This window comes from Mixophyes fleayi, chromosome 2 (assembly GCF_038048845.1).
Source record: "Mixophyes fleayi isolate aMixFle1 chromosome 2, aMixFle1.hap1, whole genome shotgun sequence".
NCBI lineage: Eukaryota > Metazoa > Chordata > Amphibia > Anura > Limnodynastidae > Mixophyes > Mixophyes fleayi.
In genome coordinates, this window is record NC_134403.1 from 74,558,311 (window position 1) to 74,572,956 (window position 14,646).

Below are 14,646 nucleotides of genomic sequence, written 5' to 3' on the forward strand. Positions count from 1 at the left end.
CAATACCTTGATGTGATGTTTTGATGTGGTGATTTACAGAAACCTAGCCAGGGATTCCAGCTCTGTTAAACATGCTATGTTACGCTATCAGTATGCATAGCAATTAATGACATATTACTTCCATAGAATAATTGATCATTCACTAGCTTAATGTGACACCATACAATATTTTTGATTTTGCCTAATATCACTGCTTCCAAGTGAACTGCTAGGCTATGTTGTCATAGCTATTGTTTCATCTATAATATTGATGGTTTGTTTTGTTTTTAGGGAAGGGTAAACTTAGACGGGGTTATTCAAAACTGAACATTCTATTAAGCATATTTTGCAAAACTGGACCTTTTTTGGTGTATTTATCCTTGCCATATATGTTCACTTTTAAAATGTACTTTAAATGTAGTCTAGAAAAGTGGTACTCCACTAGTTTCCAGCTTCTCTTCTGGGGATGTAGAGTTTTCCTGGGTGCTGAGTCCACCCACGTGGTCTCAAACTCTCTTTCCAAGCAGAAGTGATGCGTCTGCACTCTAATTTCTGCACTTAGAGGCAGAGTTGTAATTATCCTGCCCTCCTAAGCGCGACCCTGCCTATGGGCAGTTATTTGGAGACAAGAACAATAATTACACTACTGCCACAGGCGTATGCAGCTACTTTGTTTGCTTAAAAAAAAATAAAAAAAAAAATCATTTATCCTACATTGTTAACCCTTCATTATGTATCTCTTTATCTTCTGTCAATCATAAACTCATTACCTGTTAACACTCCATCATTAACCCCTCATCCTCCATCATTTTTTTTTTTAACCCCCTTTCATCATCATCATATTGCATTAACCCCTTATTATATTCGCATCTGACCAGCCTCACCATCACTCATCCAGGCTGCACTGATATTCCAGACGGCATCTGATCATTCATTCATCAGTTCTGCTATGAATTCTTCATGCCTAGCCCCAAGCCCACTGCTGCTTAATCAGAGGGGATCCGATCAGTTCTCCTCTGAATAGGTTTAATTTTGGAATGCAGGGCCACGTTTTTTGGGTGTCAATTAGTTGCCACTGTCAGCAGCCAGAGCAGTGATCTCATTATAAAGCTCTCTACTCAGTAACCCGTTTATTTAGGTTTTCTATACTCCGTGTGAGGAAAACGGCAGCATATGTGCGGGGTCCAGAAAGCTATCATCAGTGGTCTGCTTTTGGACCCCAGTACGCCAGGTAGTACGAATGACTACTAAAATTACACTTTTGTTTAAATCTCTACTACATTGCCTCTGAATAGTAAAATTTAGTTGTATTTCTTCAGTGAGCTTATATAGCTTTGAACAGTTTATTTTGTTTTGAAACATTTTTATGTTTTAAAACATGAATAAACACAATAAAATTTACTTAAAAATAACAGTTTGTTGTTGCTGTAATCTTTACTTGCTAATTTACACTGTAGCCAGCAGATGAATCCAGATGTTTTAGTGTTGTAACTTTCACCTCCTGTCCATTTATATTGATGTATTGTTTCATTATTTGTTTACAGAGAGTTTCTCCGCTCCTCCTGATGTCACAAGCACCACAAACACAACTCTGTCATCTTCCTCATCCTCATCCTCTGTACGCCCAGCAAATATTGACCTACCACCCACAGGTCTGGTAAAGGGGATGCACAAAGCAGCCCGAAGATCTAGCTTAATGGACACTGCAGATGGTAAGCGGTCTATTTTGTGTGTGTTTTATTGTACTGTTGTCTTAAGCAGGCTTACAACAGTTTATGAATTTTAATTGAAATTTGTTTTTCACAAATGAACTTTTCTTTAAATGATTTATATAGATCAAGAAAAATCCCGATTTGATAAACCTGACATAGCAAGCATGTGCAGGAAAGAGATGTATTTGAGTGCTCCATCTGCCCAAGAACAGTGATACAATAGTTTCTGAGCGAAGTACTGTTTTGCTTAACTAGCTGTGCACCATAGATATCACCCAGTGGTTTAACACAGAAATTGAAGATTTTTAATATGCAGTTTAAAATGACATTTAAACGCTCCTGTCATTTGACCCCTAAGAGGTCATGAACTTATAAGTGGGATTATATTGAGACAAGGTTTGCAATTCACATTAGTATATTTCATGCGTCGTTGTGTGTGTGTGTCATGAAAGTAGCGACACCAGGTGGCCAGAAGGAGGTACTTTCCAAAGTAGCAACAGACGTGGAGCCCAGCAATATATATCCCTCCCATGTATATTGTGTGATTAAGTAAATTGAGTAGTTCACTGACATTTACTGCGCATAGCATATTAAACATTGTTTTTTAATGAATTTGAAGGGGTGGTCAAAACTAATTTGCATGCAAAGATTAGCCAGTTAAGTACCTAGGGAAAGGCTAAGGGCAGCTCTGACATAAAACATTATTTTATTATAAATATAGTCCTCTCTCTGAATGGTTATGGGATCCTGTCCCTGTGGGCTCTGCACCCTTCCTAAGGTGCAGCTGACAAATGTCTGCGGGACTCAATAATTCTGCCGGCAGGCGGGCATGTAAAATAAATGATTAGCTAATGCTACCCCCTTAAAAATAGTTATGCGTTTAGCAACTTATCCAATATAATTTTATTTCAAGAAGACAACTTATCCTTCTGTTTGTGCCTTTAATCCCACATAAGAATAAAGCATACGTTTTTATTTAATCAGACATGTGAATAGGAAATATATTTTGTTCAAACTGGATTACAGTTGGAGTAGGATGAGTTTTATTTGTGTTGTCTGTATCCTTTGGGATTCATGCAAAAACCCCTTATCCAGAAAACCTTAATGTGTAGCTCCATGTATGAAATATATTAAATTATATATATTAAAAATGACCACTGTCATTCCCTGCAATGTCCCTGGTTATCGCTCTCTTATTAAAGTGTTTAGCAGTGCTGCTTACAAGGACTATGGAAGGTAACGGTTAGTGATCATTCCGTGTGCATGTCATCATTACTGAAGCAGCAATTATTTACCTTCTCTTTGATTGACATGAGAAGAGATTATGCATCTTTTAACAGTTATTTATTCCATTATTACAGGTGTAGCGGTCAATAGTCGCGTGTCGACAAAGATCCAGCAATTACTTAATACACTGAAGCGACCAAAAAGGCCACCTTTAAAAGAGTTCTTTGTGGATGATTTTGAAGAGATTGTAGAAGGTATCTACGTACAGCATATGTGGACATAGTATAACTTTCTTTCTATTTTGCACAGAAAGAATCTTTGTATTGAATTTGTATTTCCCTTTATATTAACACTGCTGCAAATCCCTCTACATTTCATAGAATGAATGGGGGTCCCTTATCAATAATGTAAGCAATCACACATTGTTCTTATACCGATAGAGTGATCTCACAGGGGGTGCCTTGGCCAGGGCCAGTGATAAGCAAGGCGGGGGACTACTTGGTAATTATTTTGGCTTAAGGGTTCCTTGAAAAAATTATGGAGACCCTAAGGGTGCCTTGAACTGAAAAAGTCTAGGATCCACTGGTCTAAAGTTTTACAAATGTAACCCCTGTCCAACGTTATTTTTTTTAATAGTGTTCAATATACACTATTTCAGACCTTGGTATGCTGGGGCTTGTAGTTTCACAACACCTGGAGAGCCACAGGTTGTCTAAGCCTGCACCATTTTGTAGAGTGTATATATATAATTTATCTTTCCTGATGCTCCTGTCCTCTTCCGAGACGTGCAGTAATTCCTGTGTCTACAGTTGCCCCCTTCTGACAGCTTTGAACTGAGTAGCTTGAGTAGATTTCAGCTCTACTCTGTTCAAATCTAATGATGATGTCAAGATTACTCCACAGAGTGGTCCAGCTGTAGACAGAGGACTTATTACTGTTTCCCCCGATGATGGCCGGAGCTTTAGAACAAGTATGTTCCATATAGAGTCTACCAGAGTCATGTACAAAATGGATACGGTTAACTTTGTGATAACACTGTAATATTAGCTGTAGTATTTTGTGCTATCATAGTATATAAAACATTTATAATAAGTTATTGATGGAGAGCACAGTACCAGAGAGTGACATGTAAGGACGGTATGCGCACTTATGCGTCTTACTGTAAAGTAATGGACTGGAGAGGCTTGTGGGGGAGGGGGTGCTTTAGTATTCTAGACCACCAAGTTTAACTTAATCTTATTAATTCTGTATTGGTATGAGTTTTTTAGTTTTGTTTTGTGCTTCATATTATTCTTCTGTGAAAGCTACAAATAGAGCAGGTTTGTATATGACAAGAAGCTGTCAAGAGCCTGTCTCAGGCAACACCATGCTGCCCTTTCATAACAAAGGGGCAGTGGCCACAATGAGTGTCATCAGGGCATGTGGCAGGATCGGGTGCATACGCCATAGTTTAGCTTGCACCATGTGACTCAAATTTAGCGTGTGCTTTAATTTTAGTTTACATTATAATATATTTTAGAGATACATATGTATAAACTGGTTTTATATATTTAATATGTCTGTTCTGCTCAGTCCCTAGGCCGGATCCTAACCAACCAAAACCAGAAGGTCGTCAGATGACCCCTGTAAAGGGAGAGCCCTTGGGTGTGGTGTGTAACTGGCCACCATCCATTGAAGCAGCTCTGCAGCGCTGGGGAACAACACAAGTGAAATGTTCATGTCTCACTGCACTTGATGTGACAGGGAAACCTGTCTATACGCTAACATATGGTAAGATGCCTCATACAATGCCTTGTGTTGCAGTTAACAGTCTTCAAGAGGGAATATATCTGTTTATAGTCGTGCTGTCCATGTTTTTCCATGGTGTCTAGGCGTGATTTAGATGATTTATATTTGCATATTGTACACTGTCTCCAATTTTTATTTTTTTTTTCTAAATATTTTTCAAATATTTTTATTGAAATCTTTTTAATAACAGTACAAGAAAAAGAAATACATGGCATAGTTCCAAGATATTGCATTCCACACTATTAGAGGAAACATAATAACAATCCAGATATCGCATTATACATCATCATACAAACATGGCACCTGAATGACAGTATGAAGTAGCAAGTATTATAATGTGTACAGCTCCTGTAACCTCTTCAGTGTAGGCGGAATAGTAAGACTAGGTAAAGGTAATAAGATAGGTGAGTGTTTGCGGTCAGCCAGTGGTGTTAGAAGTACGTATAGGGAAAAAGGAAAAGCAGTCCCGAGATCTAACAAAAGGGGATGAAAGACATTCAAATAGGGTTATAGTCCACAGCCAGGGACAGCAGTGCATTCCTTGACTTTGCCCATCCTGACCATACTTTAAAGTATTATGCAATGGTGTTTCAAGATCGGTGAGTAAAACGCTCATGTCCCACACTACATTAACCAGGGCTACCAAGGCACCAAAGTCAGACCCATCCTGTGCCAACCACAAATAACAATTGCGACGTTGGCTAGAGCAAAAAGATTAAGGACGTAGGAAATTAACTCCCAAACCAAATACTTGGGGTACAGCAGTGGAATATCAATTCCTGTGTCTTGTATACACACCACCACAGTCTCCAACCACAGGGCAGCTCCAGAGCAGATGCCAGTAATTAGCGGAAGTACTTCTACATTTTGGTCAGTTAGAGTCGGATTGGACACCCATTTGAAGCAGATTGTGCGGAGAGTGATACACTCTGTGTAAAATATGCAACTGGACTTGCCTATTCCTGGTACAGGAGGTGGCCTCACGGACACTGTTGAGCGCATAGTTCCATTCCTCGTCAGTCAAGGGTCCCAAGTTTAGTTCCCAACCCCTGCGCAGGTGACCCAAATTATCAGAAGTATTGAGAGTACATTAGTGTATAATATTGAGATAGTTTTATTGGAAGCCACCTGTCGAAGGAGCAATCTAAGAGGGTCTGGACTAAAGGTGACATGAGTGCTTCCCAATTGTGCTGTCAGGGTGTGTCGAAGCTGTAAGTATGTCTAGAAAAGGTTTTTCTTTAAGTGGAAATCTACTTGTAATTGTGCAAATGATTTGAGGGCCCCATTGGAATATACTTGCAAGTAATTCCCGTGGCCCTCCACCTAGGAAATTGCTGTAATTTGTAAAGCTCAGGGAGTGTGCTATTGTCCCATAGTAGATTGTCCACGTCCACTCCCGCAGGTTCCAATGCCTCCTTTACCATGTTCTAGATCATTAAAGCCTGCTTAAGCAGTGGTAGGATCATTCTCGTGAATCTGGTGGTCATCCTGGGCATATATGGGTGGTCTCTCAAGCCACGTACATCCTCTAAGGATAATTGTCAGGTCAGCTGTTGGAGAGTCCCCAAACCATCCCCGGAGATGCGTCCGCTGCGCAGCAAAGTAGTAAGCCCTGAAGTCAGGGACGGTCAGGCCGCCCGATGTCTGGCGGCGGCATAAGGAGGTCAACCACAGTCTCCAATTTTTAGGGCAACAATTGTTTTCACTCCTCATACTCAAGGATGTTTAGCCTTGTCAGTATTCTAGCCACTAAGGGTACAGTTGTATGGATCAAATATAATCTTGTTAGCTGAAAAATATAAGGCAGGAGAGTCAGTCATCAATGTGAACGTTATTACAGTTGATGTTGATAAAACTGTATTAATTGAAGAAATATAAGAACATATATATTTTAAGCATTTACATGTGTAACTCCGAGAGCTGTTTTATGCTGCAAGTGTAAAACCAGGTTTCTCTTGTTTCAGGCAAACTGTGGACCAGAAGTGTGAGACTGGCTTACACCCTGCTCAACAAACTGGGAACCAAAAATGAGCAAGGGCTGAAACCAGGCGACAGGGTAACGTCACATTTCGTTTTATGATTATGCTTTTTATGCTTTGTATTTCATTTGTATCTTTGTTTATTTAAAGTGATGTGTAGTATTTTAAAACCTGCATAGTATATATATATATATATAGCGTTCGCTTTCACCAAAACAATCTAAGAAATAACCTGTATTATTATTTTTCATACCGTATTGCTGCTGACCAATCATAAAAAAAAAAAAAGGGAGGGAGATTTCGTTGTAAATAAATTCTAACTTAACCCAACTTTTATATTAAGCCTATGGGTGCTTTATCTAGCAGCACTCTGTCCTTACATTAATTTGTTTCTGCGGAGTAAGTTTTCTGTTTCTGTGCCAAATTACATTTTGCAATGAGCTCTTAACATTCAAAGGAAAGCAATGTATTCATTGAGATGAATGAGCTGGGGATTATATATGGGGAAATAGATTATAATGCTGCTTTGGAGATAACAAAGCAGGTCTATAGAGACTTGTAACAGATAATTGTGTTACTTTATTTGTGGACCAGAAAGAGAGAGACTTTTGGAGGCAATGGAAGCATTTTACACTTTTCATGCTACAGAAGTGGGAGAAGCTCCAGTGACGTCACTGGTTTGCAGGACTAGCAAGATCCAAAGCAAATCAATAGAAACAGCATTGCAGTTGCTGATCAATAGTCTTAAGAGTTTGTCTGTTCTTCCCTGCAAGTGATCTGTCTTATAATATCCATTACCGTAAGTCACTGTGCAGGATTGTCTTTAAATGACTCTGTACTTGTAGATCGCTTAAAAGCTCTCCATGACACCTTAAACTTAAAATTATTGTTACCAGCGAAATTGGGTAATTAACAAAAGGAGGAAAACAAAACGAAATAGAAAGTGTCTGATAAAAAAAAAAGGAGAAAATATATATATAAAAAAATAAATGTGTGTGTATTGAAGGGATAGAAAACGTGTTTAAATAAAATTGATAGCATTAAGTGAAATGTAATTAATAATGACAGTGGAGATACCCGAGCAATTTGTGGAGTGCTGGTAAATTGAGTATAAATTAAATCTAATATTTTTGTGTTTAAATGTTGTCAAAATCAAGAAAACTGTATTGTCATTCTTTACAAGCACATATGTCCACAAAGTAATGCATCACTATGTATGCAAACTAGGTTTAGAAGAGTCATAGGCTGTCAGGTTTCCTTACGGAAGAGAGTAGGGTCTCCAACCAACTTATATCGCCTGATCCATATTACTTAACCAATCAGTGGAAATGTCCACGTTCAGATATCTCCTTCTCACAAGCTACTGAGCACCATAAGTGTCAGCATTATGGGGTGTTCCTCCAATGGAACTTACTATTTTGGCTCAATGGAGAACCTGACATTCTTCAGACCTTTACCCTGGAAAACCTAAAATTTTAGGGAGCCCAACAGCAGTGCAGATAGAAGCCACCCGCTGCATCATCCAGAGGAGTGCCCTACATTTGATAGTTGTGAGTGGGCGATACTCTGTTCTAAACAAGAAAACCGTGTGGTACTTAAAAGACATAAAAGAAAAAAAAAAGTGCTTGTTAAATGGCTAGCAAAGCTTTATTAAAGGATCATTAATCCCAATAGTAATTTAAAAAATAAAATGAACTATTTTGTTTTTGTTTTTTTCTAATATCTAAATCTAAAATACTAGTTGCTTTATGAAACTGCTACTATTACTATTCACAAATACATATATAAAAGTATCAATACCTTGACCCAACTTTTAATTTTATTTATATTTGCAGTGCAGCTGAGTGCAATTTGTTCTCTTATCAGTCATGTCATCCATATGAGGCTGACTGCAGTGCCTGGCCCTGGTAATACTGGCAGAATCTCTGCTAGTGATCCCAAATCATTTCCCGAACAACCTGTCAGAATTTAGATATTGCCAGATAAGATGAGTTTCTGAAATGTGTACATGTACTATTATACCAATAACACTCGTAAATGTATAAGACAAATCCTTGTTTAGGTGTAGCACTTTAATGATTGAGCTCTTATTGAGTAGGAGCTGGTTACTTTTATGTACTGCCACTAGTACTGTACTACTTAAATGACTATAATTACATGGTTCTTTTATTCAAATCTCATTTACCTTGGAAAGTGTGTTTCAGTTTCCCTTCAAGGATCAACAAGAAATGTTGCAGTATTCTAATATGTCATGATATCAATAATTATTTACAAGTGATTACTATTCTCCTGCTGTGCGCTTAATTACATAGAGCAGCTGAAGCGCAGGCACATGTAATTACTGTTAAAGATGCAAAGAGTGAATTTGTAGAAACAACAAATGTATTAAGCACTGAACAGTGTTACATGCCGGTTGTCACGGAGGCAATTTATAGACTGATTTTTAGTTATGAGTTAATTTTCCCAGACACCATGTAAGTGGTGCAATATATATTACCAGACAAAGTTATTACACTGTGCTTCCTATAATTTTACCAGCATTGTGCCCACCATGTTTATACCAGCATTGTTTTCTCGTGATTATGCCAGCGCTGTCCTAAATGGTTAATACTGCAAGCTGGCCATAGCTGCTGAGCGGCCCTTGGTTAGTCACTCCCTTACAGCAATGTAGATCGGTTTGGTTTGATCTCCGTGAGTGCTGTCTAGCTGACATGTACATGGGAACTAGACCATCCTGTTACAGACCACATTGGCACTGTAATTTGCCCCTCAATCTCTGGTGGGGTCTGTCATAGGATGACGCCTGTTCACACATACCTACTAGCAGGATACAGCTGGTATGTGACGGAGCCTTTCTGACCAATCGGCATGCTACCCACAGGCTGCTCGTCCATGGAGTTATTCATTCATCATGTATGGTGTCCTGATCTGCATGTATGGTGTCCTGATCTGCCAAAACATTTAGATCCATTGGGCACCCTTTATTTTGCTCCTTGTTACTCTGTTTTCTCATTACATGTGATAATTTTCTGTTTTCTTTATGTCTTCTTGTTCTGTTACTGCGGCAATGTACATCCAATGGATGAGTATTTCCTTTTTCAAAAATAATTTTTAGTGAAGGGGACATGGCATGTATTTGATATGTTACGGCATGCATGTTATTTAGTACACACCCGGCTGTAACTGATTTTACTTTGTACTCTACAGGGTTTATGTAATTTTCGTAAAACATGCACACAAAATATATGTAGAAACCCCTCTATTTAAGCAGATCTTTCATTTTGTAAGCTATTTACAAGTGATTTATGTAGTTTTGAGTCACTCTAGCTGTTCTGGAGGTAATTAAGGAAGTAATATTTTCCCTTACAATTTTTATGTAACATTCCCATGTAAATGAACTTGTATATCCATTACATTATCATTAACACACACATACTGCTATATTGAGTATACTTTGCATTAGAAGAGTAGAGAGCTTGAATGCTAACCAGTTAGTACATACTAGTACCACCACCGTTTTATTTTCTCGTGTACAATTACAGAGCATTGCATCACTGGTTTGTATAGTGTTTTTAAGGAGCTTGTTAGACTTGCTAATGATCCGGGGTGCCCAAACCTCTCATACATAGGGTCAGCAGAATTCAACTGGGACTGAACTGACCACCATAAACTTTCTAGCATGTTTTTCCTATGCATCTGGTGTGGCTTTAGATAGGACTTAAGTAAATGTAGCAGCCAGCACCAAAACTACAAGAGCCACGTTAAAGGAACCTTGAGCGCTGCACAGAAATGTGGGCATGTTTTATGCAAATCCACTCATTGTTAATGCTTATGTGGGTGTGGCTTTACTCTAGATTATTATGTATTTGCACTGGGCTTCACTAACTGAAACTAGGGATGGTAGGAGAGCCTAGTGTCTAGATTTCATGGGAGACAGTGAACACATTACTATGCCTGCGCGTAAGACTCCCTTTTGACTGATTGGACCCTCCATATTTACTCAAAAGGGAGTTTTATGTACAAGCAATATCCAGAGAGGAATTTCTGACAGGAATCCTGCACACTCTGTCAGATGAGCTGTCTGCTCCCTCCCTTTCATACAATAGCTTCTACCCTGTCCCCCACCCTGAACTAATATGGCACAGTGCAGGAATACGTCTCGCTCAGTCCCCACCCCAGGCCCTTACTACATAGTGCAACCCATTCACCTGCCACCCTGTATCTGCATTATGTGTTTAGTACCAAACAACCGTTCATTGATCAGCACACAGAGGGAGGAGCAGGGGCCCAAGAAATGGCTTCTTGCAGCTTCTAGGGATGCGTAGAATGGGCTGGGCTACTGGGATGTCAGAAAAAGCTGCACAGGCAAAATAGTCACTGCTGGTACATCTGTCGATGATAGATGGTGATGAGTAGTTTTCTAGGTGCTTTGTCATGCCAGCTGTCTATGTGTCCTATTTTGTGACACAGAAAGCTTGGACATCCCTTTTTAAAGTAAATGTTGTTCAGGTTGTAAAAAAATCCCCCAAAAAAACGCTCCATGATTTGGTAATTACCATAAAAGCGGAATATATTTTCACTAATCTTCTTAATGCATGCGCAACAGGAGTTTCTTAGCACATTTCACTGTCAGATCTGGCTGTCCTGGAAATGCTGGGGCATGTACAAGCCATAATGATGTCTAATTTAATTTTTCTCGTATTCATAATAAACCATGACTAACTGCTTCCCATATTATTACTTTACCTACGGTGATTGCTAAGCCAATGATCAATTTCCTTGACTTTGTGTCCATGTCTGTACAAATGGTCTGTGTATGTTATGTTTTGACTAATACCCCTGTATATGTTATCGTTTTAAAGGCTTTAAAAGTTATAAATGAACGATATACAATAAATAGTAAAATGATCTATAAATTAAATGGAATTAAATTGGGAGAATCTATAATGGAAAAGGATTTGGGAGTGCTCGTAGACAGTAGACTTAGCAATAGTGCTCAATGTCAAGCAGCAGCTGCAAGGGCAAACAAAGTATTGGCATGCATAAAAAGGGGCATAGATGCAAGGGAAGACAGTGTAATTTTGCCACTGTATAAATCATTGGTAAGACCTCATCTTGAATATGCAGTACAGTTCTGGGCACCACTCTATAAAAAAGATAATTTGGAACTAGAAAGGGTTCAGAGAAGGGCGACAAAATTGATAAAGGGTATGGAGTCATTAAGTTATGAGGAAAGGTTAGCCAGTTTAGGCATGTTTACTTTAGAAAAGAGGCGTCTAAGGGGAGATATGATTACTATGTACAAATACATTAGGGGTCAATACAGAGAGCTTTCATGGGAACTTTTTATCCCAAGGACCATACACAGGACACGTGGTCATCCCCTAAGGTTAGAGGAGAGGAAATTTTACAACCAGCAAAGGAAGGGGTTCTTTACAGTAAGGGCAGTCAAGATATGGAATTCATTGCCAGGGAAGGTTGTGATGGCAGATTCAATAGATATGTTTAAGAAAGGGTTAGACAAATTTTTAGCGGAAAGGTGTATCCAGGGATACGACCGTTAATTTAAAATAAAGGATAGTAGTGGATATAGGGTAAAAATTGGATTGCAATATTGAGTCTGGGGGGTTTTTCAAAATTGAAACAGATGGACGGTTGCCTACTCTGGATTAATTTCAAATATAAGTGCAGGATCGCAGGAGATCCAAAATAGGTTGAACTTGATGGACTGGTGTCTTTTTTTCAACCTCATCAACTATGTTACTATATTACTATAGTCGCTGCTGTCCCTGCCATCCTTTCAAACGCAGGTTAGGTTGTACCTTTTTCTTTATATACCTCACTGAGTGGAAGAGTGGGGCACTTGATGCTACAGTGTGAAATTCCTCCCTTGTAAACACGGGTTGGAGAGTGGTGCAGAGGAGAATTGCTGCATCTTGCTGCCACACAGCAATCGGAACACCCCACCAGGACAGCAGACATGCCGATGTTTGAATGAATAGCAAGGATGGCAGAGAACTATAATTGTACTACGCACTGCCCATAATCCGTGCATTGTAAATTATATCCTTTTGTGGATAAACCTTTTAAATATTGCCCTTTTAATTAATTAAACTATTTCTGAACACCCTAAAAGTCTTTGCAAGAATTATCCATGTACTTATCATATGCAATGCATTCCTATTAAAAATGAATTAACTTTACCCTTAGATTTTCTGATGAATTGCCTTCTTTCAGGTGGCCCTGGTTTATCCCAATAATGATCCAGTCATGTTTATGGTTGCTTTCTACGGTTGTCTCCTGGCAGAAGTCATTCCAGTGCCGATTGAGGTACCTCTTACTAGAAAGGTAACAATACAATTTAGAGTGATGTTGGATAGATTTTCAGGCCATCAATCTCTCAGCGACTATTACAGTGCAGGCATCCCAAGGCCATTTAACGTTTGCCAGTAACTGTACCTTAAAATGTAGTTCCAGCAAAATTACATGAAATGAGAGGGAAGCCATTCATAATTTATGTTCATATAATTTTCCTGAATAATTAAATATATAATGTACTCTGAGACATTTTATTACAGTAATAAATGAGCCCAGCAACTTCTACAAATGTGCACAGGACACAATCCTTTCTGCTCTTTAAATGAACAACATTGGTTTGCAGAAACTTTGTTCAAAAAACATAATAAATTAACCATTAAATCAGTTTTGCCATCTCTGGATGACTTTTTGTCCTCCTAAAGCAATCCCCTACTTTTCTCTTCCTTGAATTGTTGGGTTGCTTTCACCAATGACCTTGCTCCGCAGTTTAGGGAGTCCCCGAAGAAATCAGGCGGAGCACCTGGTTTCACTGTAGGCTGCTGCAGAGCGTCCTTTGTTAAACAGCCAACAGATCCCCTGGTACAGCCTGCTTGGAAATCTGAGCGTCCAGCCGATGTCTTCGGAACGCTAACAGTGCAGTGGAAGTGTTCCCAGGGGAGGAACTCCTAGAATTGGCCTTTAAATGGTTTGACCTATGACCTTTTTTTTCCCGTTTGGACAAACCCTGTGGATGTATAAGTGCAGTAGTCTTCTGTAACCCATAGCAACCAAACAGCAGTTAGTGTTAATAGATGTTATGTAAATTAGAAAATTACAGCAAATGTACATTGATTGCATTGGATTACTGCACATTTGCCTTTATAAACTTTGATGCTATATAGTCCATTATCTGGTTTGGTTTGAAAATTAACATCTACACTTTCCAGTTTCTTCTCATAAACTCAAACTTGAACGCAGCCATGATCAGTTCAGTTCTAGTAATCCTTATTCTCTCACTTGTTGTCATAGATACCTGGAATGTCCCAGGTTCCATTCTCAATCTATAATTTTATCATTCACATATCTGCAAGGAACCAAAGCTCCCCAGACTCTTACTAGCAGTTATAGTATGAATCTCAGCTAATATATGAAATATTTAAGTTTATTAATCTTTACTAGATTTCATTGATACTGTAATCATTAAAGGGGCTGTAACTTTAAAATGCAAACAAATTCTTTAACAATCACAAATGTATAGGATGTACAGTAATAGAAAAGGGGACAAATGCAAAAATAATTTAACTTCAAATAATTGTTATATAACTAGTCACTACTGAACAACTAGGACAATTTAAGAATGTAAACTATTTATACTCAAACATCTTACTGGTCACACGTTATAGAACAGACCCAATCAGATCAGTTATGCAAAACAAACAGAATGCAATGGAAATCAGCACATTATCCTACTATTTAAGCATTGACCTCAATTTTGCAGATGGTTTTCTAAAATGGAGCATTGTCCAATAATTGTATTGATGAACCAAAACTCTTACTGTGTGGGTCTGTACACAAACAAGTCTCTCCTTTTATCCTACATTAGATGTTTCAGGTGTTCCTCGCCTTAAGCTGGGTACACACTACAGAATTTTCCACCAACTTTT

The 14,646-nt window shown here is 38.7% G+C and overlaps 1 protein-coding gene across 3 annotated transcripts in view; it reads left to right on the plus strand.

Annotated features, from left to right (window-relative positions):
* The window catches only part of DIP2B (disco interacting protein 2 homolog B), a 170,550-nt gene that overhangs the window by 107,005 nt on the left and 48,899 nt on the right, over positions 1-14,646 (plus strand). For 2 of the 3 annotated variants that reach the window (XM_075199287.1, XM_075199290.1), the window contains 5 exons: positions 1,524-1,691; positions 3,053-3,172; positions 4,491-4,688; positions 6,671-6,762; positions 12,923-13,033. In XM_075199287.1, the coding sequence (XP_075055388.1) occupies positions 1,524-1,691; positions 3,053-3,172; positions 4,491-4,688; positions 6,671-6,762; positions 12,923-13,033 (689 nt within the window). The remainder of the gene's footprint in view (positions 1-1,523; positions 1,692-3,052; positions 3,173-4,490; positions 4,689-6,670; positions 6,763-12,922; positions 13,034-14,646) is intronic. The other variant, XM_075199288.1, reaches the window with a different exon arrangement.